General features: G+C 39.3%; 1 protein-coding gene across 1 annotated transcript in view; it reads right to left on the bottom strand.

Annotated features, from left to right (window-relative positions):
* Positions 1 to 1,484: 1,484 nt before the first annotated feature.
* LOC139722144 (OTU domain-containing protein 7B-like) overlaps positions 1,485 to 27,978 on the bottom strand; it is a 47,151-nt gene continuing 20,657 nt past the window's right edge. Inside the window, exons 3-9 of the mRNA XM_071633456.1 lie at positions 20,877 to 21,128; positions 20,149 to 20,373; positions 7,959 to 8,057; positions 6,993 to 7,129; positions 5,053 to 5,174; positions 3,301 to 3,629; positions 1,485 to 2,722 (exon numbers count right to left, since the gene is read on the bottom strand). Coding sequence (XP_071489557.1) covers positions 1,545 to 2,722; positions 3,301 to 3,629; positions 5,053 to 5,174; positions 6,993 to 7,129; positions 7,959 to 8,057; positions 20,149 to 20,373; positions 20,877 to 21,128 — 2,342 coding nt within the window. The 3' untranslated portion in view covers positions 1,485 to 1,544. The remainder of the gene's footprint in view (positions 2,723 to 3,300; positions 3,630 to 5,052; positions 5,175 to 6,992; positions 7,130 to 7,958; positions 8,058 to 20,148; positions 20,374 to 20,876; positions 21,129 to 27,978) is intronic.

The raw sequence follows: 27,978 nt of genomic DNA, 5'->3' as shown, positions 1-27,978 counted from the left end.
GCTCCTATTCTTAACCTCATGTGAAAGCTTGTATCATTTCACTCGTGACCATTCACTCTTTGTAAAAGAGTGATCTGTAGAAGATCACATGAGATAAACATGGATGTAAAGTAGCCCACATCCATACACCTCTGCTTAGGACAATTCTCGCTATCGCCAATGACGTAAAAAGTACCCGGATGTTGATTGAAGCGTCATTTACGGTGCATTATGGGATAGTCCGGTAGCAAAGTCACTTCCGTTCGTACGCGCGTGATACGTGACTAATGCTATTTACACACACAACCGACTGTATTCTACGTGTACTTCCGGTTTTCTCGACTTGAATTACAGCTTTAATATGATTTGAAAATTCTCCATTCTTAAGAAATTGCTGTTAATACGACTATTGGTTGTTGCTGCGAAGCTGCCATGTGTTGTTCGCACGACAATAAATGAAAAAAATCTGCAGAAATAGGACCCTTACTGGCATGCGAGACGTGACGTGGCCGCGTGGGTGAAGTTTGCGGGTGACTCCACAGCGCAGTACATGCACGCGCGACGTACTAGTAGTGGCAGTATTATAGTAGCACTAGGTAGTAGGCCTAAAGTGCCTACGTACATTGTACGTACTTACTTGGAAGAAATTGCATCGGAGACAGGATAAGTTCGAGATCACTGTTCGTTCCCGATTGTGTTCGCGACATTTCGACAGAGAACAAATTATTAAAAAAAAAAAGATGGGCATTCCATGACGATATACTGTATATCCAGGTGGGTGAATATTTTCCAGCATATTTTCAGGGTATGCAGAGATGACTGATCTGTGATGTACGCCGTACCGGTATGTGTTAGCTTATGCGCAGGGTGCATGGCAGCATGGTGCATGCTAATGCAAGGCCGGCTGCCGGCGGCGGGGACTACAGTGTACGAGTATGACAGGCCTGGCCACTCGCTGGCTCGGGCAAGTTCGGTGGGTACAACAGCCTACTGTACTAGTATCCGTGGTCGGCGCTGCGCTATAGGTAAGGTACACGTACGCGCACGCTAGCGTTGTGCAAATTATGACCCGCGCCGGAAGTGCCCTTGCTACCAAGTGCACTAAATCTTGACGAAAAAGCCACATCCGGGTACTTTTTACGTCATTGGCGATAGCGAGAATTATGGTTTCCAAAGTCCATTTTTGACTTTTTTTTTCTTGCTCTCACTATCTGCAGCTGTACTGCCTTTTCTTGAGCAGACTGTCATCATTGTGGAAAGGAGGTTCAACAACAGCTGCTGTAATATGAGTTACTGTACACTGCAACTTATGACAGGATTTGATAAAATTCTGAGCAGTAGTATAAAAAATAATAATTGTACACCTATTTGCTATGAACATAAAATGCTGAATAAAGAACTCCTAATTGATCAAATTACAAATGGACATATTCTTGACATCAATTCACTTGAAGCAAATCAAAAAGAGTACAAAAAAAGAAATATAAGAGTCTTTCACATTGAACATGTACCACAATAGTTTGATGGTAGGCCCAGGACTCTGTAACACCCTGATCACACAAATCTTACATGGAAGGCGTCTTCTTTCTTATCATGGACTCATAGCAGTGTGGGCAGAGATTTTCTGTCCTTTCAGAGCCAAAGGACTTGCAGCCAAAGGTGCGACACTGGTTGGCAAATCTCTCCTCCCTTGATAGGGGGACTTTCTTGCCCCTGACGTGGGTGGCGTAGGGATTGGAGCGCGCCTCAATCTGCAGGTTGTGGATGGGTACTACTCTCTGTGAGACCACAGGGGCTTGAGGCTGGTAGCGCTGCGTGACGTGGTACCGACCCTGGTGCTGTACTGCTGGGTTCCGGGACGTGTTGCCAGCCAGCCTCTCCATGCCTGGATTACCTTGATATGATGATGGGGAGCCTGCATCGGCATACTGAATGCCTCGGGCATGGACGCTGTCTGGATAATCTTGCCGGTGGGGTACACTCCTCGGTGCGGAAGACGTCGGTTTGCCCATGCCTGCCCTCGGTATTGTGGTATAACTGAGAGCTGTCTCATTAGTTCTTTCGTCGTCATCCAGGAAATGATCCTGAACACGATTGACCCTGATCTGCCGACTGCGATTCTCCTCTGCGGCAATCCTTCTCCTCATTGCAATGTTCTCCTGGTACCTCCCCTTGGCCGCTTCCAGGTAATTTCTGATCATCTCCTCATGACCCTGCAGACGGATGTCGTCCATCTTCGCTGCAACAACGATGGAGCGGTCACTGATGTCGCCGATGGTTACCGCGGAATTCTTGGACACCGGCTGCTTCTCGATTAACTGCGGAGTGTCTCCTGCATTCTTGCGGGAGGACTTCTTGCCTTTGTCGAGGCCAGCAAAGTGCTTCAGCTTCTTCCCAAATGACTTGGACTTCTCCTTGCTTCCACTCTTGGAGCTCTTCTCCGACCCACTGGAGTTGCTGCGAGATACTTCCACTTTGACTGTCCTCACTCCATCCTCCTTTGGGGGCAACATTTCCCACTCATCCCCCTGGCTATCCAGACTGCTGTCTGGAACCTCTAGGCGCACCAGCTCCAGGTACTTGTTCAGGAGCTGGACCTTCTCCTCGGGACTGTACACCAGTCTCCGGAAGCCTTCGTTCTTGGCGTTGTTTTGGTTCTCATCCTTCCACTCCCATCCTATCCCGGGATCCACGATGAAGTGTAACGTCAGGAGTTGGTGGTCTGAGTTTGTGACCGGAATGACTGCAAAGAAAACAGGAAACAAGATTGGGGAAAAAGAAAATAAAATAAAAATGTATCCTGTAGCTGGCAAACCTTGGCCACATGCTAGACATGTCAATATGTGCTTTATCTGATGTTGATTCAGTGAAACAATATATCCATTACCAAGGAAGATTGACAAGAGCCATTTCAGCTGTGTACAATCAAACGTGTGCAGTGAAGATATTCCTTCAAATTCCTTATAAACTTGTTCCATACATCAACGATAAAAACCTTGCAAAGAAAACTACACCTCATAAATGTCAACAGTAATTTGAAATAGCAGTTTGGAGAAGGTTAAGTAATGAACTGTGTTCTTCATGATAGCGATGTTCCTGTACATATTTGAATGGATGTCCACAAGAAGAGCAAAACTTTACCATTCCCTTTCATCAGTTGTAGATGTATTCATAACACAATGTGATTTTTAGCATAAAGGAAGCAAATATCCCAAGAACATCACAATTGAACATAAATTACAAGAATCTTCGACATTGTAATACCATCCACAAATGTAGTCTTTCTTTGAGGGAGGGAGAGGAGTGGAGCTGTGAACTGACCTGGAGGTTTCCTCTTCAGTTCTGGTTCCCTGTGACTGTCGACCTCCATGGGGACCAGGGCGGAGAAGTGAGAGGCGTCGTAGGTAAGCACCAGGGGTGACCGATGGCATTCTATTGGTTGGAACTCCACTGGGAGGTAGATGCCGCCAAAGGGGATGGGGGCCAGGGGCTGGCCGTCAGAGTCCCTCAGCACGGTGTCGGCCACCACGATGATGGGTCGCCGCAAAATGTGGCAGAGGACGAAGACGTGGAACTCCTCCAGGCTCTCGTACATGACCTCCTCGTCATCATTGATGTAAGGTTGGTCTTCAGCTAGCGATGGTAAGTGCCTGGTTAAAAAAAGAAGAAGCAAAAACATACAATATTTACAAGCAAAGTCTAGTATAATCCATGCACATTTGTTTGTTTTTTGTTCATTTGTTTGTTTGCTTGATTTTCCATGGCTGGATGACCCAATATTCAGCTGCATTAGCTGGTCTTCCATGGGATCCAGTTGGATGTGAAGTGGGACCACTTCATCGGGTTATGAACCCTGCTCTTTGCGATGAATGCATGAAGTGGGATCTTTTGCATGCACGAGTTGGGACCATTTTGCGGGACCTCAATTTTATGTCTACGCACGGTGCAGAGTGTTTTGCCTCTTACTGGATGGGACGGTATGATTACACACAACATGGCTCAGTTAGACTCGGGAATTGAACCCGAGACCTTTGGATCTGGAGGCAGATCACACTACCAACTTAGCCAAATGACCCCCTAAATGCACTTTATACAAATGCACTTACGCGAAACCGAACTATTTTGTGAAAAACGGATCTAACAAAAGATTATCCAACAATTTCACACTTAAATATTTCCAGTTAACACGTTGCAACTTGTACAAAACAAATAAAAGAAAAACAAGCACATGCTTCTGATGCCCTGTAAGGGGTAGGAGCATAGAAAAATCCATTTTCCACTTTCAATGCAAAGAGTAGAAAGAAAATTAACACACACAAACCAAGTGTATATGAGAAGGTGAAGGGAAGTGAAAGTAGAATCAATGAGGGCATTAGTAAGAATTACCCAGACACAATACCTTTCAAACAGTTTAACATGCCCAAGGTGATAGCCCAAGGTGTTTGGACTGTTTTGAAGGTACCGAGTGTGGGTAATTGTACTACCCTGAACAAAATGATGTGCATTATTTGATTTAGGAAATAATGAAGTAGATCCTCATCATTTCATAAATCACCCTTATTGCAAGTTAAATGAAACGACCTGTCCTGTCATCATTGTGACGTGAAAGTGTTAATGGCAGGTCGTTATACTTTACTAATGACCGGACATAAGCAAAATTATGTATTAAGCAAAATAAATGCCTGGTCATGTGCATGCTCTCAACCAATCACTCCATTAGTATCTGCTTTGTCATTTTGTAATGGGAATCAGAAAGTCATCAAATTCTCAAAATGAGAATCTATTTATAGAGACATCCACCAACAGCTTGGATGGATACTGTAAAACAAGGAAATGTTCGCGTGCATTTTAATTTTGCGAATTTCATGAGAGCCAAGATTTGCAAAATTAAAATGCATGTGAAAGTTCTTGTTTACACTACAGGCATTGAACGTTAGAGGCAACTCGCGAAAATTTCATGCCACGAAAAAGGCCGTTGGCTCCAATTCGTGAAAATTTCATGCTGCGAAAATATCGTGTTTAACAATAGTTCCTTGCTGCGGGTCAAAAATCAACCAGCTACCTATCACTCACCCTCCTCCGGCAGGCTTGCCACCATTGATCCTGTACCTGAGGTTGCGGGGGACTGTGGATGCTAGCTTCAGAAGGGCCTTCCACTCTGCCTCCCACTCCTCCTCCGAGTACACAAGACCAGACTGATGATGATAACATAGACAAATCAAAAACAAAAACACCTATAAAAATCAACCAACAATTGTTAACTCAGTTGACTGAGAGAGATACCGCTCATGTAATAACATGAAGTAATCATTCTTTAGCCTCAGGGCCAAAAATATCACCAAGGTGCTCGCAAATGTGACACACCCATTAAAACATCTAGTTTATATTATTCACAATTTTGCCGCCATTATAATCATATTGCGTGGGGAAAAACAAGTTGGGGCGGGCTGGGGGAGGAACAAATAGGAAAAGGAAAATCACAGAAAAACAAATGTACAACTGTACTCTGTAATTACCATGAGCGTTGTGAGTACAGCAAACCTTACAGGGAGCAAGTGGCTTCCCATCATCACATTTAAAGAATTTGCTTAATACCACACTTAATACAGGAAGTGTACTACATGTACTTCTATGAGTAATTACAGTATTTTAATGGCAATGGATTTCAGCAACCAAGACCAGGACTGAAAGATTTTCAAGCACAGCGAGAAATAACTCATGGTCTTTCCATCTCTGCCAAGTTTGGAAACACTAGAATCATAACAGCTGTGAACAGTCATGTCATTTCTAAGCACTGTCAATAGGATGTTTTTTGTTTTTTAAACAAAAAACAACAACAACAAAACAATGAGAGTTTGATGACGCTTGTTAACAGCATCTGAGCAGCCCCAGACATCTTTCCAGCATGTGTTCCATCACAGAGGTTGATACGGGGCTATGACATGTATGGCAACGGAAGGAAAAATGAGCATGTGTTTTTTAGAGGGCTTGTACTGGGTTGACTTTGCACTTCACACATGTGCCAAAGCATGTCAGGAAAATTCTGCTCTGCATCAGTTGCTGAATCGTAGCCACAAAGTTGTAGCTTTCAAGAGAGGAACTGAAAGGGACTAATTCTTTGTCATCTGCTACTATATATGTTAACATTTCTGCACGATTATTGTTTTTTATTCATTTATTTATTTATTTTGCAGCGAGTGGCTCAAAAACATATTCACAGGTTTTTTTAAAAATTTGTGCTGTACAATTACTTTATACTCACATACATTTATCCATTCACGGAAAAGTTGCTCTGCTGCCTCATCCATTTGAATGTGCGGCCTGCACACAAATTACGAGTACTGTACACACACATGAACTCTACTAGGGCAAATGCACACATACACACACACATTCGTACCAGGGAGGCACCACTGACAAGTTGAAGCTCACGACTCAACCCATTCAAAACATGCAGATATTTTTGCGGGTTCCAGAATTCGCACTAGCCGTAAGTAGGGCAAAATACGCAAAAATGCATGTACTGCAAAAACTACAAACTACAGTATGTTGACCAACAGATGAACAGGAATCAATGTCCATCGGTATACAAATGATGCACAGGACAGAGTGGATCTGTGAGAATTGGATGCACAAGTTTATCTTTGGAACTGCTTACACCCACAAGCGCAGCAAGTGGGCTTTAGACTGTTTCCAAAGCTAAACGAGTCGAGAGCATCCAATTCTCACTGATCCATGAAATACGCCTGTGCATCATTTGTTTTATAAAATGGGAACATAAATTCATGAAATTCAACTTTTTTTCTCCACTATGCGTCCAATACACCTTCAGTACAACACTATACAAGGCTTCAGCCATGCCTTCAGATTTTATCGGACGCATGGCTCAGCGTGGATCAGTAAAAATCAATGCATGATGATTGACCAATCAGATTGCAGAGATTCTAAAGCCCATTATATAATAATACAGAGTAACTTCGCTGGTTTTTGGTCCCAGGAATTGAGCATCTCACCTCCTTGTTTGCCAGGGTCTGCTGCCACCTCCACCTCCGCTTCAGCCTCTGCATGTAGGCGGTGTGCTGGTGGTCTGTGAGGTCCTTGTACAGGGCCTTGCGCAGCGTCAGCTGCCGGTCATGGAAGCCCCACATCCCTGCCAGGAGAAAACACCAAGGATATTTTGATTTACACTGAACTGCTCGGTGGCAGATGACGGTCACATAAAAATGCAGCAATTATCATGTGTCTTTGTTGTTGTTTTTTTCACAGAAATTGTACAAGTACGAGGCTAAAATTTCAAGATGAATTTTGATAAATCCTCATGAAGATGACATTTATAACCATTTCATCGCAGAGGAACATCATCAATGTTGCATTTAGTTTATACTTGAAATATTTTATTTCAAGAAAGAGATATTAGCAAGACATAATTGCTGAACATAACAACCACATTTACATCGCAAGCATGCTTAGTTATTATGCCTGTCTACATGAGACTTGACTGCTTACAAAACACAATGAGCCAACGAAGATCATTCTCTTTTCTACCTTGGTGAAATTCTGAGGGGGAAAGAAGTTCAAATAAGAAAGTGTACTTGGCAAACACAAGGGGCATCACATGTTACACATTTAGTGGATTCTACAGATTTACAGAATACAGAAGCATCATAGTCACTTTTAGCAGCGGTGTCATAGTAATCCGCTCATTAAATTTACTTTGGAAAGTGATATCTTTGCACGGCACAAACAGCGAAGATCAAATTCACAGAAATCACACACTGACAAGCAGAGAGATAGACTTTACTGGATATTGTTACCTTGGTGGTTGGTTTTCCTGTTTCTACATGGATGGAACCGGGATAATGGCTTAATAGAGAGAGATAACATGACATCTACTTTCAAGTGAAGCCAACTTTCTATGGGAGTGGGAGGAATCCTTGAGAAAATGATAAGAATTGATGCCGTCCATCTGGTTTACTCACCCAAGGAAGATGCGTGGAGGAGGCAGTTACCATCACCGCTGGTTGTCATTGGCCACAGCTTGGGACACGCCCCCGTCTTTGCCCACCAGTTTAGGTGGCCTGTGGGGGCAACAAAGAGTATCGTTGTTAAACAATACTGCAATCAGCTGCACAACTTGTGTAAAAAATCTTAGATAGTATTCTTTGATACCAACTGGCCAGTTTTTCACAGCAATGTAAGAAATAAACAAGCTTGGTTTTTCCCTGAGCACAAATCCCTCTTTCTTTGTAAATGACAGTCAGGGAGAGTCTGATGATAAACAGTGACCTTGTTATGCTGATTTACAAATATCTACCCGCTGATGGCAACAACATAAACATGCTATTCAAGAACAGGATGGAGTTTATACAAATATCCAATGACCACTAGCTCACTGCTTCTGCATGTTTTCGAAGCGATTTGCAGCTGCAGCCGCAAAGGCTTCATGACTTACTATAAGGCCCACACGCGAAACGGTATGGTCATTTCAACTTGAAAACTTCATGAAGTTTTAAGTGGAAATTGAATGAGAGCCTTAACTCTTTCAGTACCCCTCGGTGCTTGTTTGCATATACTAAGTACAATCCCAGTGGCATTTTTAAGATGACATTTATACATGTAGCTAGTTACGTCTTACTCTACATAAGATCATGACTGACATGTTCTGTTGATGTCTCCTAAAAGGAACCCATACAAAGAATGATATGCAAAGTTAATAATGGAACATCAATGGTATCAGTGAAGTTACCTAAAACCTTAGACTTCTTCAAAACTTACGTATAAAGCTTACTTCAAGAACAATAGGAAAGATAAACCCACATAACATTTTTCATTTATTTGCTTACACGAGCACTCTATAAAATATATATTTTAGATTGATGGAATTAAGAAGAAAAAAAAATGCAGATTCAAGCACGAAATTCATGAGAAATATTTGCAATGTCAGTGAATCTTTAACAAATACATGTATTTGTGCACTCATCGCGCAAATGGGAAGTGAACTGAGGAAAGGAAATTTAAAAACATGAAGTCGGGTACAAGAAATCATTGACGAAATACATGACGTTTGGGAAAATTGAATAATTCCTAGGATGTCCTTCCCAGATGTACTTTACGAATCTAATATAATGAAACTGCAATGTCTGTTTCTTTTGAAGATATACTTAACTCCTGCAAATCAAATCTGAATCAATCAGCACTTTTGCAAAGTGCTTTGGCTGGCATGATGTATTAAACATCCACAATTATGCACCAGGTCCTGTAGACATATTCCCCTTCAATATTTTTTTTCTCTCTCTGCAATATACCTTAAATGCTAAAATATCAAGCATTATGCACTGCAAAAGAGGACTAACCCTACAGACTAGTAGTGTGTGTTTATCATAATTTTGATAAACACACCCTAAATAGATCACATATTAAAGATCAGTCCAACCAACTCAGAAATGCTTCTTCTATATCAAGCATATTCTCTCAGGTGAACCACACGTGACAAGAGCAGTTGGAAAAAAAAGAGAGAGAGACCATAATGCCACAATCTCTGTATGGACTACTAAAAGATATCAAGGAATGATATACCAACAGGAATTTTGTAAATGCACTAAGAACAAATGCTACAGAGTATCTAAATTCTTAATAATATAAATACAGTGTAGTACAAAGAAGATGTGATAATACAATGCCTGAAATTTATCTACAACCTAACACAGCTTTCCATGAGCCCATAAAAACAGTCAATTTGGTCATGCAACATTGCCATCATTTCTGTAATATGTACTCCTTGTTTTATTTTAGGTGTGACAAATTCAAGCTTCACATCTTTTCCAAACAAGCGAAAAAAACAAACAAGGAAAAGTAGAAATTACGCGGTGCGTAATATATGTCCCCGCCGGAAGTAGCATTTAGTAGCAAAATGTACAATATAGGTAAAAAGATGAAGGTCAAAGGTCAAAGAAGTCAAAGGTCAAAATTCTATGTAGAAGTTTTGAAGCCCTCACCTAGTGGAATCACATAAAGCAAACGGAATCGAAATCGGGTTAGAAATGGCGAAGGAGTAGCATTTTGTAGCCAATGTACAATATACGTAAAAAAATCAAGGTCAAAGGTCAAAGAAGTCAAAGGTCAAAATTCTGTGTAGAAGTTTTGAAGCCCTCACCTAGTGCCATCACATAAAGCAAACGGAATTGAAATCGGGTTAGAAATGGCGAAGGAGTAGCATTTGGTAGCAAAATGTACAAAACAGGTCAAAAATCAAGGTCAAAGGTCAAAGAAGTCAAAGGTCAAAATTCTGTGTAAAAGTTTTGAAGCCCTCACCTAGTGCCATCACTTAAAGCAAACGGAATTGAAATCGGGTTACAAATGGCGAAGGAGTAGCATTTTGTAACAAAATGTACAATATAGGTCAAAAATCAAGGTCAAAGGTCAAAGAAGTCAAAGGTCAAAATTCTGTGTAGAAGTTTTGAAGCCCTCACCTAGTGCCATCACATAAAGCAAACGGAATCAAAATCGGGTTACAAATAGCGAAGGAGTAGCATTTTGTAGGCAATGTACAATATAGGTCAAAAATCAAGGTCAAAGGTCAATGAAGTCAAAGGTCAAAATTCTGTGTAGAAAGTTTGAAGCCCTCACCTAGTGCCATCATATAAAGCAAATGGAATCAAAATCGGGTTAGAAATGGCGAAGGAGTAGCATTTTGAAGCAAAATGTACAATATAGGTCAAAGGTCAAGGTCAAAGGTCACAACTGAAATTCTGTACAGAAGTTTCAAAGCTCCCATGTAGTGCTATCATATAAAGCAAACAGAATCAAAATCGGGTTAGAAATGGCGAAGGGGTAGCATTTTGAACATTTTGATCACACACGGACGCACACACGGACGGACACACGGACGGACACACGGACGGACGGACGGACGGACACACGGACACACACACGTACGGAGCCCGTTTCATAGTCCCCTGCTCGAACTCGTTCGGCGGGGACAAAAAAAGAGTTCAAAGTGCCATGCGAAGTAAAAATCAGGTTTAGGATCCATTTAATGCCACGTTGTTGGCTAATTTTGTATTTTAAGACAAGACTAGAAATGCCTGTCTTTAATGCTAGTCCAATTTCCCTCAACTAATACTGATCTGGTGCTTTGTTCTCTCTCATTTCACAGATAACAAATTTAGCTTTGAGATGAATTTCCCTAAAGAGAGAATTCAACAACTAAAATATAGCACCTTCATTTGTACATGATGTCATACCCATCAAAAAGATGCACATTGTACAGTGTATGAGCATTCCCCATTGTCTCAATGTTGAATCACTCTAACTAGATGCAACATGTATTGTAACAAAATTCGTAATCACAAAAAAAAATCATATGCTGTTTAAAAATCTGACAGAGAACGAATACAAAACCTGATAAAGAACCCTAAAATATAAGTCTTTTCTCTGGACAGGAAGATCAAAACGACGCCAAAGAATTCTACTGCATGCTTTCTATGGAGCGCACAAAGTATTGGCATTCTAGAGTGTCAAAATGAAATGCACGACATAGTGGGACTTAATACTCGATATTTTGTGTACCGTGGGACCCTATGAACTGTATGCATCATTATGGATGCATTCAGCTTGCAGTTTGTGGCATATTTAGGGCACATATTGAAATGGCAACAAAGGTTTTCTTGATTCCCCTCATGTTCTGCTTTACAGGTTGCTTATCAGTGCAGTCTGCGGCACTCCGTCAAAGTGAAAAGAACATGACTTAATGCAGACATTTCATATACTGATCAATGTAGATCCTATCACGCCATGAAATTCAACAACACAATTACACATAAATCTGCCTTTTCCAGGTGAAGTTTCACACCTGTAGGAAATAACCATGAATTGACTTTACACAGCACTTGAAATAAACAAGTAGCATTACAATAAATCAATTCAAATGTCAAAGATGCCCAGAAGAACACATTTAAAACCTACATATCTGATAATACATCATACATCTATACACAAAAAGATTAATAATATTCATATAAATCCCTAAGACCCAACATATCGCTTTCTTCCAAAGCCTAAGATACCAATTAAAAAAAAAAATGCATACGATCTATGTAATCCAATGAAATCATACTTGATCTTGCATTTGGTTGATAGAAAACCGATACTTCTTGCATTACACGTAATACACGTAAATCATGCACACATGTTTGTAAATGGAGATGAGTGTAATAATGGCCCTAAAGAGTGCAATATGATTCCTACAATTTTTTTTTTTTGTGTATGTTAAAGCATTATATGGAGAAGGTAAACAGCTGTAGAAAGTAGTTACTAGAATTTAAAGTTAGATAAAATTATTAATTTCAACAAATTCAAATAAATGAAAGATTCCACTTGTGGCAACAGTTTGTGCACTTGTAACCAGAGCTCGCACATGTAGCAAACTTGTACACATGCATTTGTGCAACAGACAAGGCCAAATACAGTGTATCAATGCATGGCCTCTTTACTTTAGCAGCTGTTGGAAAATTAATACATTATTGTGCTACATTGAATATGCTCTGATATTGCATATCTTATGCAAATCAAGCGGACATAAATCGGCACATACACATATTTTTAAAGCGCCACTATTAAAATGACTTACATAGATAATAATTGTAGATATTGTAATCGGTCATATATATGCAAAACTATACATGTGCAGGTGTATCATCATCCATTTTTTTTTTTTTCAAATTGTCTCTGCCCAAATGATTTGAATGACTAAGCCATCATCACTACAGATATGTAGCTATGCATTTATACATTATATCAGTAGCGATTTGAGGCGGTTGCTTAATACAGGGTTAAATGTTGCGTGATAGCCCATCTCTTTCTCACGGGAGTAATTTCTTCTCTTACAAAGACAGGAAATAAACTGTCGACAACACCTCACATGAAACACTACTGGCAAATTGACTAAATTTGGTGTGTGGGGCATGTTGGAGATTATTTCATTAGACTGCCCTTGGGCTAGTGCCAAGTTGGTTTGTGCAAGTTATAGAACATGATCTCTCCTCCCCTTCTAATATTGTTAACTGTAGCAAATGCAGGTTACAGCGATGAACCCACGCAAATGATTGCTGTAGGCTGATGGCAGTATGCTTTTGAGTGATTATCACAATTTCAAATCTCGTTGAACAACTCTTAACGTCATTTCTGTCAACCCAAAAGCAAGTCACAGAGAGAAAAAAAAATACCCACATTCAGAACAGCTGTCATACGTCACTACACTCCCATTGACCCCATTTTAATACAAAAATGCAATGAGAAATGGAAGCAGAGGGAGTTATCAAAGCACACGGAGCTATTCAGTGATATTTGTTATGGTCACTGAGCGCACAAAATACAAAGTCCCACTCAATACACTTATTGGGAGAAAGAGTGCAAATCCAATGGAAATATACAGCGATCACGGATTGAAATTTTGTTTCAATGACCACGGATCAAAATTCTGTTTAAATGACCCCGGATCGAAATTCTGTTGAAATGCAGGAGCTCTTTTTAGTACATGATATGTAACTTACATATTCTATATGATAAACATAAACGATGTATCAGCTAACAGGCCAGGAACAATAGCTATGGGGGCTAACGGTTCCTGTGATTTGCATATTCCCAATAGAGCTTCCCGCAACCAAATTAAAGACATTTCCCATTAATTTGACCCTCCTGACTGTGGATATTGTAATACACACCCAAACCTTAAACCAGATGGAAAGAAGGCAAGGCCGCACAGTCCAACTTGACTGAGCAACAGGTGGTTTTTTTCATACATTCAAATGAAGCCAGGTCAATGACCTTGTGAACCTAGCAGGCTTGCATGAGACAAGCTTTTTGATCTCAGTACCAGCCAAGGAATGGGATCAGTAAAGGTGTATCGGTATATGTGACCCTGCACCACAAAACCAACAAAAAAATCACTAGACATGGATTTTTAGTTCAGGATAGATTCTGAAAGAGCAGACTTTTAAGCTTTAAAATGATCCATAACTCAATTCCAATGGACATTCCTAACCCATCTAAATGTTGAAACTAGAAATGTCGCTATGGCGACTGGTATGCCTCCGCCACAATGCATGATTCTCCTAATAGCTCTATAGTACATGTGGACAATGCGTGATCACATTTTCACGAAATTGACAAAATACTAAAATAACACATTTGTCACAAATGTGTTGAATGATTATCTTCCTTGACCTAGGTTTAATTGGATGAATGAGAGAGCATGTATTTGGGGATTTTAGGACTTTTACTTGACTTTGACCCCTTCATAAGTTTATGGGCAATTCCGCGGTTAGTAACGTTACATTTGAACAAATTTAGATATTTGTTTTTACTACTAAATTACCATTTATTCATTTCAAGTCAAAATTATGTCAAAAACATGTTCATCCTTCCCAGGTTTTTGATACAGAAAAGAATGAATACAATCCAAGAAATATTAGAATTGCTATGGAAACTTAAAGGGCTGGTTAGTAACGTTACGAAAAAAGGACATGACAAAAAAATCAATGTCTTGTAACAAAAAGTGTGCAAAAATTCAAGTTACTTCAAACAAAGTGTTGCATTAATTTCAATTATTGCATCATGACAAATGTTCACGCAAATTTTTTTAAGCAGTTCGACCAATAATTTTTTAGCTAGACCCCCATAAGCATGGTTAGTAACGTTACGGTTAGTAACGTTACATTTGTCCGGAGTAATTCCGCAGGTCATTTCACCCGTTTGTAATTGACAAAATGTCGCATGACTTCTGGAGTATTTAAATGTATTCATCTTTTACCCTTTAGCAAAACTTTGAGGAAAAAATTTCAAAGAAACCCACTGTAATTTGCATTTAAGTGAATTTCAGCATCCCCAGTCCCACATGTACATTTTAAATGATGGTTTTAGATCTCGCGAAATCAGTAAATATGAAAAATAAAATCCACTGAATTTGAAAGACCTTAATGATTGGTGAACATCCATGGCATTAGTTGATACCTAGATTAAAGAGTAAGATAAAGAGGCACATTTCTTTTATCCATGTCATGTCCACCTAACTGCGGAATTGCCCTTATGCATTGAGTAATTTTCAAGGTACGGAGAAAAAAAGTGCAATTTCTGTATTGAATAGTAAATTGTTACCATTTTCATCTGGCCTTTGACCCTTGACCTTTGACCCTAACATTCATAAGAGAATCACTATCAGGCAGAACATGCATAAATATGTACTAAGTTTCCAAGATAACTTGAGCCACTTCCGAGATATGGAGGAAGAAGTTAAGTTCAGCACTTTCACTTGATCTTTGACCTTTTGACCTTTGAGCTTTTTGGCAAAAAAACAAACAAACAAACAAACTTCCAAGAGAATCTCTATTGGGTTAAACATGCATACACCAAGTTTAAAAAGAAATAATCCTGCTGGCATTGCGTAAATATGAGGGATATAGTAAAATTTTGAAGTGTTACCCTTGACCTTTAACCCTGACCTTTGACCCCATGAACCCAAAATTCCCTAGACAAACACTGCTGGTCAGTACATGCATATATACTACATTCCATAAAGATACCTTGAACCATTTCCAAGATAATGGAGATAAAAGTAAAATTTTAACATTTTTACTTGACCTTTTGACCTTTGACCTCATGACCCCAAACTTTCACCAGAGAATCTTAATTGTGTAATACATGTGTACACTAAGTTTCAAGAAAATATCTTCAGGCATTGCATAGATATGGGGGAAATAGTGAAATTTTGAGCATTTGACCATGACCTTTTGACCTTTGACCTTGAGCATGTTCACCCAAAAGTTGATAGGCACAACATCACCCCCTAATACACATACATGCCAAGTTCAGGAGGATACCTCTAAAGGTTTTTTAGTTACGCTGTCAACAAAATTCATTACGGACGGACGGAAGGACGGACAACCCAAAAACATAATGCCTCCGGCACCACTTCATGGCGGAGGCATAAGGAAAACACATACTCTAGAAAAGTGTTTACTGAGAAAAGAGGCTCTAAAGTAGGCTAAAGGGTCTAGTCAAGTGCTTAATCTTACTAAGCCATGCTAGCTGTGCAATGAATGGGACAAGAAAAGAAAAAAACAGGATGTGAAACTCCTCAGCATAAACAATCGAGGTATAATCAGATTAAGCAAGAATTGATCATGCTCTATTAACACATCCTAATCATGAATACTACCAACTTTCAAAGCAACAGCATCATCCTTTCAAAAGTTATTGGAGTTGAAATAGAAGAGTGTGTAAAGGGTTTTAAAGAAATTGAAAGGGGATTCTATGACACACCTAATCATAATATTCTAAATAAAAAAAAGTTCTAGAAAAACTGTTAAAAACACAATTTCCCATTTGTTTTATGATCCCAAACTTTACCATAATGTAGATGAAATTTTGCTCTTTCAGAAAATATGAAAAAAAAAATCAAGATTAGATAGGTTGATCCATCTCACCTATTTTGAGTCCTGACACAAAATCAGTGTGTGCGACTTTTTGTTGGTTTTGTGATGCACGGTCACATATGGTATGCATGCTTTCTATGAGAAAGAAGAGAGGAATACTCTTAATGGTGGTAGAAGTACCTGTCTACAACCATCCAAGTCTACATCAAACTTTTTCCACGTCAGATGCGTGTTGTTATGATGGCATACGTTACATATCATAGCAGGTAAAATAAACCTTGTATTTGACTATCATATGAGGATCTCCTGTAAGGTGTGCATGCAAGGTGTGTATACTGAAAAACTGTACCACAAAATGACACTTTTTGAAAAATCCGATAAAAGACAATCTTAATTGAAATGCATGATTTTATACTAAATACAACTGTGAATATCATTTTGTAATTACCTCCGCCAAGGGAGAAGGTTATGTTTTCGTTACCGTTGGTTTGTTCGTTAGTTAGTTAGTTTGTCCGTGTGCAAAATAACTCACAAAGTAGTCAACGGATTGGGATGAAACTTGCAGGTAAGGTTAAGAATGACACAAGTAACAAACTATTAACTTTTGGTAGTGATCCGAGAATTTTGGGGGAATTGATGAAGGATTTTTGATATTTTGGCAGGTACACTAGGGTCAATCAACTTGGGAGTTCAGGCTGCGCATATTTGAGGTTTGCATGCGCGCACTAAAGTGCGTGCTCTAGTTTCTGCCAGGGCGAGGCGTGCCGTGCAGCTGAGGGTTTATGACGTAACAAAGGCTTCTATATTGGGAATTCGGGCGACTTTCAGCACACAATGCTGTAAGTACGTATGGGTCGAAATCATTGATACAGCATCTCTATGGAAGAACAAGATCAGTGGTGGAAATTAGCTGCATGCTTGGCGGAGGTCTGCACTCTCAGAGTGCTTCTCTAGTTGTATATTCAATAATCTATGTCTACATTCATATTTTAGAGGTCACTACATAATCTGAAGCTTTTAGATCATTATTTTGCTGCTGGTCCCCATGTTATCAATTATGTAAGAGACTTCACACAGTCTGAAACCAATACGGGGGTAGTAGAAATACTAAGTGATCTGCCTGTGACTAAAAAAAAAAAAAAAAGGACAAACCAATCAGGTCACGTACCAGTTTGCAGCAAAGTAGTGATACATCATGTTAATTAAATATCATTTGTTCCATTATCAAAATGGAATATGCGATGGGTAGTGAATATGGCACATTAAGAGTATAGTAAAGGAGAAAGAATTGGATCCAAACTAGAAATTATGGACCACTATATAAAATTGTAAAAAAAAAAAAAAGCACTAATATTCCTAAAACAGTTCATTCTGTGGATGACTTGACTTCATAGAAGCATATAATCCTGTATTAAAAACCAGGCACTGCTAATTGTAGAAGTCCCTGGTAACCAGCCAGCTCCACAGTGACAAGGTGAAAGGTTTTAGGGTGCAGTTTAAAAGTGGCATTGAAAATGATATGCCTAAAGGCAAATAATGAGCTATGTGGTTAGCATACATTGTGTGCATGGCCAAACTGACATTGAAAAAAAAGAGGAGAAAGATGTAAAGCAGACTGCACGTATATCTGTATCATTCCCACATTCATAAATATGATCTTGAGCCCTTTTTACACTTGTGTTTCTTAACCCCATACTTTCTCTGACCCAGGACTATTGTTAGTCCCGTACCAATTTTTTCAGCTTTTTACACTTGCCAATAAGTCCCGTACTAGCTCTTGTCCGGGGCTAAGGAGAAAATTGACCTTTTTACACTCGTATTTCTTAGTCCGGTACTTTCCAAACCACATGCATATTCATGATTCCGCTGTGCACTGTACATATACACGCACGCACCGGCAGCACTTGATTATCTCGTTTCTGATTGGTCAGTGGGGATTGGACTTTGTTTCCGTCGCTTAGCCCCGGATTATTTTTTCGTTCTGTTTACACTTGTTTGCTTGGCACCGGAATTGCGGTGCTAACCCTGCTATTTTGCAGGGCCAGATAGTACGGGACTATCGGTGGGGCTAGCCCACTTTGGCAAAAACGAGTGTAAACAGAAAGTGGGCTAAGGAAAGTCTGGTACCAACGGTGGGGCTAAGGCCCCCCCCCCCCCCCAAGCCCCACCGTTGGTACGGGACTAAGCAAAAATTTGCAAGTGTAAAAAGCCCTTAAAGTTATCTCTTCATTTGTTATGCAGAATTTCTCAACACACACCCCCCCCCCCCCCCCATCCTTTCATTTAGACTATTGAAATGGAGGAGCAAGGAGCACAAAGATGCCAAAGAATTTGCTATGCACGATTACTGAGCATGCGGTGACCTGGCATGTCACATTTCTGGCTCGGTACTCCTTTTCTCTGGTTTCTGCTCCACTGGGTGTTTTTTGGGGAAGGGAAGTCATATAAAACTTGGCACGACATCAATTTGAGTCTGGCACGCATTATATATATTTCATCAGATACTTACAATATGACCTCAAAACATAATGAAAGATTCAATTCCAGTGTTTTCAAAATTAATTTTTTGTGGGGACACGGTACAATGAAGAGTTCTAAGAATACAGCGTATATTCTACATTAAATATAAGTTGTTTCTCATTGTGCTGCATTATGCAATATGCTGATAAGGAGGAGTCTATGGTGCACATTGCACGTTCAAATTAACCCTGCAAAATGACTATCGCAGAGTGAAAGTGGATGAGAGAGCGCAGGTCTCTGAAATTATGAGAAGGTCTGACAAGGTAAGGGACATCATCCTGTGTGAGACCATGAATTATGCTGAGGAAGAAGAGGCACAGAATTGGGGTGTACATTCTTGGCATCGAAATCTGCACTTAAAGTTGAATCAGACTGACACAAAAATTCACACTTCTTTTGATAGTCCTGCTCATTTAATGACTGAAATGTTTTTAAATCCTCTCATCTTTTCCTGACAGCAAAGGAGCATGGAGTTCCCTGTCTAAGGATGATACTATATAGTGAATGGTCACAAGAGCGATGGTACAAGATTTCGCATGAGGTGAAAGATGGAGGTGCTCTATTCAACGAGGCGAAGCCGAGTTGAATAGCGCCCCTCATCTTTCACCAAGTCCGAAATCTTGTTCCATAGCACGAGTAAAGACCATACTACACAATTTGTTTTATACAACACCTCGAACCTCAACAGATTTGGTCCACACAGATTCTGGAATTTAGCAAAAAAATGGCAACCATTTTCCGTTAAAGACGAATGAGTAGCCGCCAAGAAACCTCTGACAGCCACTTTAAACATATTATCGTGCACTTGTAACAAGAGTATGCGCACTAAGCAAGCATTCCTGCATTCGTGAGTGATGCCCACTGGCTAGCTACCCATGCATCCAGTAAATTTATCATGAATCCAGGAACTACTGGATGCATGGTCTACATCTATGGCAAGCCATAAGGAAATGCATCAAGTAAATTTGCCATCAGGTTTCAAGGTCACGAAAATGGATTTCTGGCCAGAATTTGTCCTCCATTCTATAAAATGGATGAATCACATGTCTTTGGTGCATCAATCAGTAGGAATAGTGTGCACACAGTAACTATGGCATTTAGTCTAAACCCACTTGGCTTTGCCTCATGGATTCAACATTCCATAGTTAACCTCATGCACATGATTCCTACTGATGCACTCAGACCTGTGCATCATCTGTGTACTGGCTGCTGTCCTTACCCGAATTCTCAAGGTTGACCATCGTGCAGGAGTCAATCAAGTCTTTCTCTACGAAGGCACGGAAGTCGGGTGGAAACACAAAGAGATCTGGCAGGATGAACGTGTACTTGGGCGTGTCCACGAGCTGACAGTCGTGGCGCTCCTCATCTTCAATCACTTTCTGACGACCAATGTCCACTAGCTTGGCGTTGGCCTTGGACAGGCCTCTCGTTAACCTACTGGTACCTGCACCACCAAGTCAGTAAGAAAAGTTTGCCCTTTAATATGCACGTACAATCACTCACATTCATACCACATATACATATGTAAATTCAGAATTATTTTGTGATCCAAATATCAATTCTACAGCAAGAGCATATCACATTTTCCACTTTGGATCTTTACAATTTAGTGATATAAATCTCAAAAGTCATTCTGAGGACAACTTTACCTACAGGAAAAAACTAACATCAAACTATAAACATAACTTTGTTTTGGTACAATGCAATGTTGTGAACTGCTACAAATGATAATAATATCTATGACATAATGATAATTATATGATCTTCATAGTAAAATTTCAAATGCATGTACACTAAAAAAAAATTGTATTGAAAATGTTCTTTACTTTTTAAATGGGGGAGGGGGTCTAGGACTATGATCAGCAACAGTGTCTAACAGACTGTTGTTTCAGTTTGTAGTAATTACTTTATAACTGTAACTTTGAAAAGTAATCTAGATGCCCATACCAGGTGACCTTGGAGGCTCTTGGCTGACAGGCTTATGCAGGCCATGTGGAGAGTGACCACCCCCATTTTGAATAATGGGAGATCCCCTCTGTCCATTGGCCCTGGGAGGAGACTTTCCCTGGGCGGGCTTCAACACTGGGCCGTTGCGGGGAGGGCTCTGCCTGGGAGGGGCTTGATTCTGAGTAGACAGTCGCCTCTGCCCCACAAGTTCCTTGAAGTCCCTCAGAGCTGCATCATAATGCCAGTGTTTTCCTGGAAAATGAACACAAAAGGTATTATAAAGGGATGCCTCTACAATCATGTCTGGAGAAATGAGACATGCTTCACTTGTTCAAAACAACATCCTGTACATGATGGGCTATACCACGTTTGAGATACATGTACACATGTAATTGCAATCTATACCATACACTTGTACATACACTGTAAAGTGTAAGGTGTAAGTAAAGCATGACTTTCAAAACAGTAGGGTAGGCTGTTAGGAAGGTATTAGTACACAGACATGACAAGTGTACGTATGTAAATGTCCATTTAATATATTTTTATGCTTGCCTGATCCAAGATGTGATTGCTACAGCCTAGGTGCAATATCAAAAACAAAACAAAACATTACTGTTCTTATTTCACCTATCATACCAAAATGTGCTGGTTAGATCTACATACAAACAGTCCGTCTAAAGACCTTAACACCCAAAACACTTTTGTCTGTGTTCCAAAACCTTGAAGTAAATAAGGTTTTCATTCAAATTAGATCTATCACTAGTTGGACTTTCTGGATGTTTGTCAAACTTTTACTTTATATTTCCATTGATCTGTTGTAGAAAGTAGCTATGGATATTCATTCAAATTACCAACTTTCCGTCCAGGGGCATTTCCTCCTTGTATTATCCATTCATCAATCATTTAAAAATTATTTCCCATTACGATTGCTGCAGTAATTGTTACTTTATTGACTATTCATAAGTTTTAATATCACATTTCCATATACACTTAGTGATTCCCTATTGTATGGAATATATTCATGCCTGAATATAGGTATACACACATATTGCTCAAATCTTTATCAATAAAGCCTGTCTTTCCTTTTTTGCTCTCTCACAATTTATAGATCGTGACAATTTTCTGAAAACTATTACCAATGAAGATTAGTTTTTTCCATGTGAAGTGAGTCACAGATGAAGAGAAATTATGAAATATTTGCCTGATTGCCATAATTGCACGCTCATACCTCAACTGATATTTTGCTTCTTTAAATATTTGGTGTCTCTCATTGAAAAGAAGCCTTTCATGTACACTACACGTGTAGGTTGTTTTCATCTGAAGTTATCAGTAAAGCTCTACTTGCTTTAGACAAACTCTAATATTGACTCTGACTAGTTTTTATCGCAAGTTGATAAAGACGTGTCCACAGAACTTTGATACAGTGTAGCTTACACACTGTAATCTTTGTTTTCAGACAACAACCAACATCTGTCCAGATATCAACAAAATACCTCACAGGAACACTGGGAATACAGCACTGAGCTCCTGAGTATACTGGCACGTACCAGAATTGCTTTTCAAGGAGCAATATCTCTGTAAACATTACCTTGTTCATTCAACAAGCTCTAAAATTGCCTCCTGCATCTTTATGAGAAATAGAAGTACTTGTACAACATATAATATTGTAAATTGAATTTCAATTGAGCAGGGGCATGACACAGTATTTCTTCCTTTTTTTTTCTTTCTTCCATTTACCCAACCATTGCTGGATGTACACGTACATGAAGACATAATAAATATGAAGTGCCGTACAATGAATTAATGGTTTCCTCTTCCTCTACCCCCCCCCCCCCCCCCCCACACACACACACCCTCTCCCTCCCTCTTCCTGTCTGCCAGCCAGTGTGTGTATATTGATATCTCCTTCCATCACTTGTCGGTCTGTTTCTCTGTCTTTAGTGCTATTCTCATAGCAAAAATTTCGGTATATTTGGGTTACAATCAGGGCCGTGTCTTTTTGATTCAGTGCTTTCACTGCAAAAATTTCGAAACTTTTTTGGTCGTGATTATTTGCAAAGTACTGACCTGCGCATGTCATGAATGGTGTGTGCTTTAATACTACATGTACACTACATCTCAAGGCCAATTCGTATAATGCGGCACACCACAGCTGGAAAAATAGCAAGGAGCAACATGCATGGTGCATTATGGGATAAAAAATTTTGACTTTTTTTTTTTTTTTTTTGGTGGTCACTGTTCTCACTGTACAACTTCACAACCCTTTGCATAAAATCGCATAAATAATTGAAATTTCGATCACAACCCAAATCTTTTTGAAATGAGTTATTTTTGTCCTCACTGTAACAATTTCAAATTTGAGCAGGATCGTGACCAGAAATAAGACATTATTTTCAATGCAATGAGAACAGTACTTGTGCCTCTCCCTCCCTTGCCATCTACAAATGTGTATCTCTCCCTCTCTCTCTCTCTCTGTTCTAACGCTTCAAATGCTATTTACAATGTAGGTACATCTTCACTTATACAAATGTATTGTACTTCAATCACTGCAATAAAATGCTAGTTCTGTATGATACAGAGGCGACACTTCTGACTATACACCTAGAAACTGTAATGCAATTGTACATGCATCTGCTTCACATTATTGAACACAAATTTCCGCTCTTGGGCAATCAAAGCTGGTCACTTCCTACTTGTATATACAACGTATACATTGTAGGACCAGCAAGAATGGCCAACTTTATAAAGTGAGCTATGGGCTGTAAAGCCCTCTTCAGGTTACTATCAACCTTGGTTAGGGCAATATACTGTTCAATGAACTTCTCCTTCCAATTGCCATACCTGCATTGTTTACAATGTACTTCATGCTATTCTTATACACTTACCCAACACGTCCTGAACGTACAGTACATGTCGGAAACACAGATAATTTGTACACTGTATGTCTGAAGTCCAGTGATATGTTTGTAAAGTCACTAGCTGCTCAGTATTAAAGTTCATATTGTGCATACATGTCAATCAAGACTTGGGGATGTTGCCAAAACGATTAATCACATTCCAATGTTTGGACCGTAAACCCATGCATTATTCCTTGAGTCTTGACATAAATGTACAAATGTACCTTTATCAAAAGCACTTTCGAGAAAAGCTCTTTAACTGTTGTATTTGTCAGTCAGGCCCTCCGAGATCCAACAAATTTCAGCTTCTACAGAAGGTGAGGTCAGGCTAGCAGATTCTATGCAATATAGAATTCAGATTGAATGGCTGACTGAGTTTCAATGTTGACAAAAAACATTCCATGAATTCCTTTTTTTGTTCTTTCATCATGCAGCCTTCAGATTTTATCAGCAAGATGTGTTGCTGTCATACAATTTCAAGAGCACCTCTTTATTCTAACAAAACAATGACTTCAAAGTCTAGAAAACCTTTGGAGTGAAAACATCTGAAGTGAATTGTGATTCATGTACATTGTTGTACACGTTGTACATGTACGTACATTGAACAGGTAGGCTACTGATCATTATGAGCAAACAACTAGTATGATAACGGCTGACATACTGGTATGCACAAGTTGCATACATACATACTGTACCTGATCTGCATGCAAGTTCATATACCATAAAACCATTTGTACTATGGCATGGCTACTGTGTTGCATGCAGTTATGTCAACTTCAGACTATAAATTGAAATTCTTGAAAAAATGCCAAACATCTATAGATATCTTTATGTTGACACTTGTCTATTACTGGTGTACATGTACATTGTAGGGTAAACAACACATGCTGTAGTGTATTGCCAATCCTGAAGATGAACAAATAATATACGGACAAATCGGAGTACACTGCAAAAGCAGGAATAGTAGTTTAACTTTCAGACTAAAAAAAAAGATGATTCTTGTTACCCCCCCCCCCCCCCCCCCCCCCCCACACACACACTCATACACACTGGCAGACATAAACACACTGCACCTAATCCATTAAACCAGGTATTCATGCTACAATACATAGGGGCCTACACTGTACAGTACCTGCCAATCTCTTGAAGTTCAACAAACAGGAACAAATTGGAGTAAAATACATACAAAAGGAAAAATTTCCATCAAACAGCCTACCCTTCATTCAAAAGCAGCAAATATTTACAAAAATATGAACACCAATGTTCCTTTAATACATGTACATTGTACATAAGCAGTTGGATTGTACTGAACAGTGAGACAACAGAGAGACTCTACGACACTGAATGCAGTCATATTAATGGGGGTCTAAGGCCAAAAAAAAAAAAATTGTTGCATTGGCGTAACCCGCCCGACCCTAAAAATTCCGCCGACCCCATGTTTTTTTATTATTTTTTTTTGCTATCGATATCAAATATCTTGTTGATTGCGCTCGCGATCGCACAAACCCGGAAGTGGAAACGGCTCTGGGGATATCGGATGTACGAGGGAGATACACTGTATCTAGCGCCTCGCATAAGCCTTCCTTGATCAGTACGTCATCTGTTTCCAACACGGACACGTACTCTAACAAGATTTATTCAGTGTATACGTAGCATTCAGACTGCGATGTATTGTGCACAGTTTTGCCATAGGTTTCTTGTGTGGAGAACTTACACGAATCTGTATATGTGGGACTGTAATAGAGATCGCCGTGTGCGATGAAAAGATCGTACATATGGGTCAATTTGCATCTATCTTATCTAAGTCAAAATAGTAAAATATGAAGTGAAAACATTCAGGATAGGGATTTCAACATCTTTAAATTCTGTGAAGGGGTATAATTCCAGTAATATCGGCCTCATAAATGATTTGTAGAATAGATGAACACAGCACATTCGGTGCAACAGTTGTAACTGTTTACTGAGCTGAGCACGAGTTTTACACATAAAATGCAGGTAGCAAAAACAAAAAAACAAAAAACAAACAAAAAAAAATCCGCCCGACCGACCCTATTTGAAAATCTCATGTTACGCCAATGCAACAATTTTTTTTTTTTGGCCTAATGCACCATCACTCTTGTGGAGGGACAAATCTGTACCCATTGTGAAGTACATTTTACAGGTGTGCAACTGACCCATTTTGCACATCTCTACACTTGTACTTGCACTGTATGTACAGTATTAGCAGGGAGGTGGGACCTCCCTGATTGTAGCATGGCAAGACATTGTGCCTTCTGCCACAGTCAGATGCACTGAACCATCACGATGCTTTTCAAAGTTCAACTGCCCACTGTTTTTCTCATAATTCACATCCAGAGGTTGACTATACACATGTAGAATACTAACCCTCTTGGGGTTTATGGAGGCAGTAATGCAGTCACACCAAATTGCTTGTTTGTTTGTTTTTTCTTTTGATTAGAGTGCCAGCAACTCCACATTTCACTTTACAAGACAAGTTCACCTTAACACATTTGTGGACTGAGTGAATGCATAAAGTAGAACACATTGATCAATGAAAGTTTATGTAAAATCGGATAATCCATAAACAGTTATGAATTTTTTAAGTTTCAGTGCCGCCATTGCTGGATGAGAAGACTGCTACAGAAACTTTTACTTCAAATTCATAACTTTTGAATGGATTGTCCAATTTTCCTCAAACTTTCACTAATTAATTTATGTGTTCTACTATAAACATTCCTGCATTCACTCAATCCGAGCACATAACACTTTACTGTACTGTGTATATTATTCATTAAGGTGAACTTGTCCTTTGAATATCGGTAACTTTAAAGGTAGGGGATACCTTTTACAGACCTCCCAAAATGCAGCAAAACATTACATATGAACCTCAGGGGATTTGTTTAGGTCACTGCTGAGAAATTTGGAAGTCAACAGTTATCTACAATTTGAATAATGCACAAAACTCAACTATGTACTCAGTAGTTCTGTGTGTCAGCCACACTTAAGCCTTTTTGTTGCAGTCTTCTGTATTTTTTATCTATAAACACAAATCTAAAAGTATAAGAGCTGATGTAATAACATAATAAGTGTGTGGCAAGAATGTACATAGAAATGTTTGTAAGTTTTGATGAACTTTCTTCACAAAATATACATGATGGACACACATGCAGTGCATGGGTCTGCAAAGCTAGCCTAGTAATGTACTGGAATTTACGGTGAGCCCCCCAAAAAAATTCAATTCAAAATCTAACGGTCAATAAAAATGTACTAAATGTTACCTTTCACTTTCAATACTTTATGGGAGTTTCTAAAATGATACTCTCTTCAACATACCACTGTATTTATACAATTCTTCATTAAGGCATGCAAATGGGATTCCCTACCTTTAAAAAAGAATGGTAACCACACAAACAAGCAAGCATTTCATAAAAACCACATTGGAAACAAGAGAAGACTGCTACAGAAACTTTTATTTCAAATTCATAACTTTTGAATGGATTGTCCAATTCTCCTCAAACTTTCACTAATTAATTTATGTGTTCTACTATAAACATTCCTGCATTCACTCAATCCGAGCACATAACACTTTACTGTACTGTGTATATTATTCATTAAGGTGAACTTGTCCTTTGAATATCGGTAACTTTAAAAAAGAATGGTAACCACACAAACAAGCAAGCATTTTATAAAAACCACATTGGAAACAAGAAAACATAATCTCTGAAGGTTGGTCCTACTAGTCACAGTATCACACCTACATTGTACTAGATGACATGGCGATGTTACTGCCTCACAGCACTCTAAATCACTTTCAGAAATCTTCAATGAATTCCTTTTTGAGACACATACTTAAAGATTGAATGGTAAAGTTATCTTTTGCTTCATATTCTTCTTTGATTTTGATGTTGAAGTAGAGTCTGTGTTTACTGACAAGAGGTTACAGTTGGTGAGTTATGACTGAAGAGACTTCATCATAATATGTTACGAAAAAAGGAATGGCAGAGCTATCAATGTGACTGGATTTGATATGATTTTGAAGAAATATGTGACCCCTGTGAGTGTGGAAACAACAACTTAGTGTATTTAGCAAGCAAGTGGAAGCTTCCCTTGAGTATCGTCAGAGGGAAACATGTCATGTGGATGCACTGTAGGTAAATTCTATTCGGACATGTTTGGACAGAAGAACATACAGTGCACACATGAAA

Source organism: Diadema antillarum, unplaced genomic scaffold (genome assembly GCF_040938485.1).
Source record: "Diadema antillarum isolate AM-2024a unplaced genomic scaffold, OU_Dant_1.0 scf00000159, whole genome shotgun sequence".
Classification (NCBI taxonomy): Eukaryota; Metazoa; Echinodermata; class Echinoidea; order Diadematoida; family Diadematidae; genus Diadema; species Diadema antillarum.
The sequence above is the reverse complement of the archived record's forward strand: the minus strand, read 5'-3'. Positions and strand labels throughout refer to the sequence as shown.